Source organism: Tachypleus tridentatus, chromosome 13 (assembly GCF_004210375.1).
Source record: "Tachypleus tridentatus isolate NWPU-2018 chromosome 13, ASM421037v1, whole genome shotgun sequence".
Lineage (NCBI taxonomy): Eukaryota > Metazoa > Arthropoda > Merostomata > Xiphosura > Limulidae > Tachypleus > Tachypleus tridentatus.
In genome coordinates, this window is record NC_134837.1 from 135,464,950 (window position 1) to 135,472,031 (window position 7,082).

A 7,082-nucleotide genomic window follows, 5' to 3' on the forward strand; every position below is an offset into this window, starting at 1 on the left:
AAGTGTATACAAAAAAGACTATATCCAAAAATGGAAAAACCTGAACAGGGGCAGTGTGTTTGATTCAGTATGTAAGCCATATTTCAACAAAATAAAAAAAAGAGGTTTTTATTTTGTATTCTAGCTTGGTAATATTACTAATTCAAGTTCCTAATTTATAAAAAACTATACAGTATTTTGACATCACAAACATTAATTTTAAACTGCTGCATTCAACATATCATGTGACTCACTAAAATCTATAGGTAGATGTATTCTTTTAATATTTACTTTTAAATTAAGAAATTATTTCATAAGATTAAAGATTGAATTATAATTTACAATTTGATTACAAACTTATTGGTGTAAATTCATGGCAGTTCAATGCATAGCACTTGACCCATGACCCATCACAAAAGAGTTGACTAGAATGACAGGAGATTTAGATTACAAAAAGTTGGTGAAACAGGAAATTATGACATAAAAAAAAGTTTGTCTGAAAATGTAAAAACTAACAGTTTGATTTATTTGAATATACTAAGAGTAAACAAAATGTTAGAATAAAGGGTAGGACCCTTGATGGGTGATAAAAAAAGGCTTTTATCTTGTAATTATAAGATGCTTAAGTTATTAAATTTTGCTTTTTCTTCAAAATTTTAAATCCAAAGATTTAAGCAGTATTTCACATCCTGAACAGATAACAGATGGAAATGAAATCAAAAAAGATGACTGCATTAATTATAAACTGGTTAAGAAAAAATTGTGAAGTTAAAAAAATGATAAGGCTCATGGACTAGATAATATTTCAAAGGTTTTAAAAGAGGTTAAAGATTGGACATATGAGCTACTTATTACCATTTTTTGTCAGTCCTTAAATAATGATCAGGTACCAAAGAAATGAGGTGTTACAAATAATCAGTGATGTCGAGAAACCCACTTGTTGAGAAATTTATATGCAAAAACGGCTCGTTTGGGTTGAGAAAATATTTTACAAGGTGGAAACGTTGTTCGCTCTTCTATGTAAAATATTTTCTCAACCCAAACGAACCGTTTTTGCATATAAAGATGTTACAAAGTTACCCATTAGTCTTGCATCACACTTCTGGGAAAAGTTTTGGAAAGTCATTTAACAAAGTTCAGAATTTTGCTGGATAGTCAACACAGTTTCACTTAGAAAACTATCTTGCCTTTCAAATCTTTTGACATCCTTTTTAAAAGGTTACTACTTTTATAAATGAGAAAAAGGCTGTAGATTTGATGTATTAGGATTCTGAAAATGAATATGACAAGGTGAAACATAAAAGGCTTGTAAAAAAAATCTCAATAGGTGAGTGAGATAAGTTAGCAAACTGGACAGTAAAGAAAGCAGAGGATTGTTATAAATGGAGTTCAGTCAAATTGGATTAATATCAGAAGTGGGATACCTCAGGGCTCAGTCTTAGGACCTTTGCTCTTTTTGATTTACATTAATGACATAGATGAAGGAACAGTCAAACTATTTAAAATATGCAGATAATATTAGAGTCTTGGGTGTTGCTAGCTGTGAAGAGTAGAATGATATTGATTTACAAAATGATTTAAATCATTTAATGATTTGGGCAACTAAATGGCAGATGGGTTTTAATTATAATAAATGCAAAATAATACATAAAATATAATTATTTTAATAACTGAGATGTAGTTTGTTTGTTTTTTATACAGAGATTATATAGGCTGCATCGAGACCAGAAACAGCAGACAACAGTAATTATTGTGAGGGTTACACATGACAGAGTAATAGTTAGAGCTATAACCATGGCAAATCAGTTTTGAATTTCATAAAAATGTAAGATCCATGGGCAACAAATATGACTTCCAATTTTACAGCATGTCACCTACAATAATTGTCTTGTCATCCACAACTACTTCTCCAGAACAATATTTAGTAGCAGCAAATGCTGTGATGTTACCAAGTCCAACATTATTGTTAACAATATATAAAAAAAAAGGATCTTGGTGTAATAGTCAATATGTCTCTAAAGCCGTCCAAGCAGTATGCTGGTGCTAGGACTTTATTGCATACAAGTCTAAAGAGGTTATAATTTTATTGTATATGTCACTGGTTATGCTACATTTCGATTATTATGTTCAGTCTTGGGCTTCTTACCTTGAGAAATGCATCAAAATGTTGGAAAAATCTCAGAGAAAGGTTACTAGAATGGAAGGATTGTCATACAAGAAGAGACTCAAATCTCTCAAACTGTTTTTGCTTGAAACAACAAGAATTATGTATGATTTGACTCAGGTGTTTAGGTGTAAATGGAATTGTTTGTGTAGATGCATCTTTTTTTGATATTTAACAGTGAGAATAATAAGACTAGCAAGTACAAGTATAAATTTTGGCAGACTAAAAATTATCTTTAAGACAGTTTCATTTTTCTAATATGGTATTTGGCCTTTGGAATGGGTTGCCTTCAGAAGTTGTAGAGGCAGTAAATTTAAGTGAGTTTATGAAAAAGCTTGGTAATTATATGAATAATAAAGGCTGGATTCGAACATATTTAAATTAATTTATAGACAAAATGGACCAACAGGTCCCATGTTGACCCAAAGCATTATGTTAAAAGTTCAGTAACAAGGTCAAAAGCTCAACCTGAAGATGATCTAAGAAGGTCAAAACATTGTTCTGTATTTTATTTTAATTAGAATTTTAATACCAATAGCAGCCATCTTGAGAATACATTTGTACTTCAAATGGTTTTCTTCTCATCATGATAATTTCATAAATTAAAGCATTTTAGCACAAAGTCTGTGTATAACTCTACATACACTCATGTGAAAAAGTTAGGACACCCTATGAAAAGTCTGTGTATATTTGTAACATTTTTGGATATATAGATATTTAATCTCAATTTTAACAATACTGAGATATTATAGGAATATACCTAAACAATTAAAACTGAAGAAAAGACTTTTCAAGATCTTCTGTAAATGTAATTCTACAAAAATGCATATTCTGAGGAAAAGGTTAGGACACCCCCACATTTATTCCCACTTAAAATGGCTCAACTCACACACAACATTTTGAATGAGGCTTGCCATATTTAAACCTCAGACATTTAGTTTGGTGTGCTCCTGACTGCTGAAGTGAGAATGAGCACCATGGTGAAAGCACTAGAGCTGTCTGAGGTCTTCAGAAAGAAAACTGTAGCAGATTATGAGTCTGGTAAGGGATTTAAAAAATCTCCAAGGATTTTGATATCAGCCATTCTACTGTCTGGAAAATAGTCAACAAGTGGAGAGCTTTCAAAACAACTGCCAACATGCCCAGGTCTGGTCATCCAAGCAAGTTCACCCGAGAGCAGACCGCAAGATGCTAAAAGAGGTCTTCAAGCACCCTAACACGTCATCACAGGACCTACAGCAGACTCTGACTACTGTTCATGTGAAAGTGCATGCCTCTACAATCAGAAAGAGACTGAACAAGTTTAAGTTGCATGGGAGGTGTGCAAGGAGGAAACCTTTGCTCTCTAAGAGAAACAACAAGGCCAGGCTGAAGTTTGCCAGAGTGAATGTAGACAAAGACCAGGACTTCTAGAATAATGTTCTTTGGATAGATGAGTCCAAATTTGAGAGGACATGTTTGGCATAAACCAAATACAGCATTCCAGGAAAAGAACCTCATACCAACTGTGAAGCATGGAGGGGGAAGTGTCATGGTTTGGGGCTGCTTTGCTGCAGCAGGACCTGAACAGCTCACAATCATAGAATCCACCATGAATTCTACTGTATATCAGAGGGTGCTTGAGGATCATGTGAGACCATCTGTAAGAAAATTAAAGCTGAAGCGGAATTGGACCCTGCAACACGACAATGACCTACAACATACCAGTAAATCCACCAAGGACTGGCTGAAAACTAAGAAATGGAGAGTCCTGGAATGGCCGAGTCAAAGCCCAGATCTTAATCCCATTAAGATGCTGTGGGGTGACTTGAAACGGGCTGTACATGCAAGAAACCCCTCAAACATCTCACAGCTGACAAAATTCTGCATTGAGGAGTGAAGCAAACTTTCTTCAGACCGATGTCAGAGACTGGTAGATGGCTACAAGAAGCATCTCACTGCAGTTATTTCAGCCAAAGGGGGTAACACTAGCTATTAGGGGATAGGGTGTCCTAACTTCTTCCTCAGTTAGAATATGCATTTTTGGAGAATTACATTTACAGAAGATCTTGAAAAGTCTTTTCTTCAGTTTTAATGGTTTAGTTATATTCCTATAATCTCTCAGTACTGTTAAAATTGAGATTAAATATCTATATATCCAAAAACGTTACAAAAATACACAGGCTTTCATCGGGTGTTCCAATTTTTTCACATGACTATAAATTTATCTGCATTATGATTCTCAAAAAACAATAGTGTTAAATACGTTTTGGATGATTACTAATCATAACAAAACAAAATTAATTTTTTCTTCATAATTCATCTTAAAATGGAAAGAAATTATAAAATCTTGCTGAGTAGCAGTTACATGTTTGTACAAGAGACAAGTTATTCAATTACAAGTTGAATTTGCCTTCAATCACAAAACACTGTAATAATTCAGAACCCATAATCAATTTTCTAGTCAAAATAGCTACACATAATTAAGAAGGAAATCTTGCTCTTTGATTTTAGTTTAAATCTGTAATAAGATTAAACAAGTAATCAGTGGTTTATGAATTTCACTAGAAAAAGATGTTTTTAAATTCATTATAATAATGTTAATAATCAAAGCAAACCAGAAAAACAAAAACATCTACTGACTTTACAAAAAATATAATGTTTGGCATAAGCATTTAATACATATAACTTTTACTTCATAGTATTTCTTTTATGCTAGCAATGCTAAAATTACAACACCCTTTCAGTATTCATATTTAATATTCTACATTTACTCTTCTAATTACATTTTAGTTTCAGTATAAATACCAGGGCATCCAACACACTAAAAATTAAAAACTAAAATGGGGAAAAACTAAATACAGTTCAACAATGTTTCACCACTGTTAACATTGGCATCATCACCTGATAATGCTATGTTAAAGGTGTTGAGACATCAGTTTACACTATATATTTTCTAGCCCATTTCAGTTCTTTTAATTTTTATCCATTTTATTTTGTTTCAAGATTTTGATATTTGATGTACATCAGCTTTAATAATGGCCTATTGTTATGGCTTTATTTTCCCTTTGTGTTTGGTACATACTGTAATTTTGTTCTTTGGGTTGTATTATTGGTACTTTCATTTGTTCACAAATACTGGAATATTTTATTCTGTATGTTAAATATTTTTCGCCACAAAAATATTTTAGGGCTTAACAATGTCTTAATTTTTGTTTTTTTATAATTCTATTTTATCATAAAATACATTTGCTTTTGGTGATCCAGTGAATTAAAGAGAAATTTTATTTTTTTCTTTATTACAATATTACAGATTGTTTTTTTTTCACAAATACATCCTTCACTGTTCATTTCCATTGGTTGTGATCACTTGAAATTAAATGCAAATGAATAATGTTCTAAAGCTGTATTACTATAAATTTCAACATAATTTGTAGGTGCACGTGTACACAACTTTTTTTCCTCACATTCCATTTGTATTATCCCCCCAATGGCTGTGGCAAGTCTGAGGGCTTATCATGCTAAAAGTCAAATTTATATACCCATAGTAAGCACAGTACAAAGTCTATTGGCATTGCATAGTGTTATGCTTATCAACAAATAAACATTATGTGTTTTATTTCCTCAAACATATAAAGTAAAGTTTATTATTATATTAACACTCATTAATAGTACTTATGCTTTTTGAGAGTTTTAAGTGTAATGCACACATTTCACTGCAAAGATTTTTGCTCAGATTAGGTATGATACATGGCTCAAAAATATTTACAAGGCTTAAGTTATGTGTGTTCTCTAATTTACGAATTTTCCTTTATAATTTTTATATATAACACATGCACAAAATTTTGTTTATTTTCTGATAAGGCTAAACATGAATTTTCTTTTAACTATAGTATACTGTAGGAACACTTTCCCGTAAGTTATATTCTGGGCACTTAATTTTCTTAAATATTTTATAAATTATAATTTTTAAAAAGTTTGACTTTACCAACCACTGAATCAGTTTTTCTGTTTAATTTTTCTTTACTTCAGTCGGACTAGCTACCACGTAATTCCACTACAAAATGTATATAATTATGTTCATGTTAAGACTGAAGATACTTTAAATGAAAAATGTGATAATTGTGGTGTATTGTCGTACGACCCATAGTGCAACGACTGCTGTAATTTCCAAAGATGGCCACACTTTGTCGCTACTCATGTATAACAACAAAAGTAACATAATTTTAGTACGAAGCAATTTAAATAACTAATTACTACCGGATATTAATATAAACTTAAAACTTACCTCACACGTGGACAAAAAACAACAACAAATAATACACAACATATCAATAAATGACGATAAATACTTCTCTACCACACATACCATACAAAAGCGTACTGGCGGACATTTTACAAATGAAACCGCACAGGAAAATCCGACATCAACCAGGAGAGTACAATTATGAAAATAAGACATATTTTACTTGTCATATTTAAATCCCTGAGAATTAATAAATATCTATAAACATACAATTGTTAGCTTTGATATTCATTTTGAATATCTGCTTAAATTTATTTTAGCAATATTCAGGGGATATTTTAGTTTATTAAAAGCTTAAGCTCTAAATTAATAGAAATTAAAATCGTTTTCATATAAATCGAATCAACTACATTTTATGACAACAAAACCGTGTCGAAACACTGTACATTAGTGCTAAACTTTTATAAGAATCGAGACAGTAATTAATATAATTGATTTGGCTTATAAGAATATTATTTTAAATTTTATTGATTTCGAACTTACGATTTGAATCAATTAAGGTATTTCCTAAATACTGCTAAAAGAAATTTAAGGAAATGTTTAAAATGAATACTAAAGAGAACAATAATACTTTTATATATATTATTACATTATAATGACGAAACCTCGTTGAAACACTGCGCATTAAACTTGTAATAGTTTTCTTCATAACAC

General features: G+C 31.2%; 1 protein-coding gene across 10 annotated transcripts in view; it reads right to left on the reverse strand.

The window, feature by feature from the left end:
* Nucleotides 1-6,797, reverse strand: part of LOC143240307 (protein drumstick-like) — a 30,943-nt gene extending 24,146 nt beyond the window's left edge. For 4 of the 10 annotated variants that reach the window (XR_013021704.1, XR_013021707.1, XR_013021705.1 and 1 more), the window contains exon 1: nucleotides 6,492-6,797. Coding sequence is in view for 3 of the 10 variants with exons in the window: in XM_076482532.1 (XP_076338647.1) it covers nucleotides 6,492-6,516 (25 nt within the window). In the remaining 7 variants the exon portion in view is untranslated. Of the gene's footprint in view, nucleotides 1-6,410 lie in introns of all 10 variants that reach the window. The other 6 variants (XM_076482532.1, XM_076482533.1, XR_013021706.1 and 3 more) reach the window with 5 other exon arrangements.
* Between the last annotated feature and the right edge of the window lie 285 nt (nucleotides 6,798-7,082).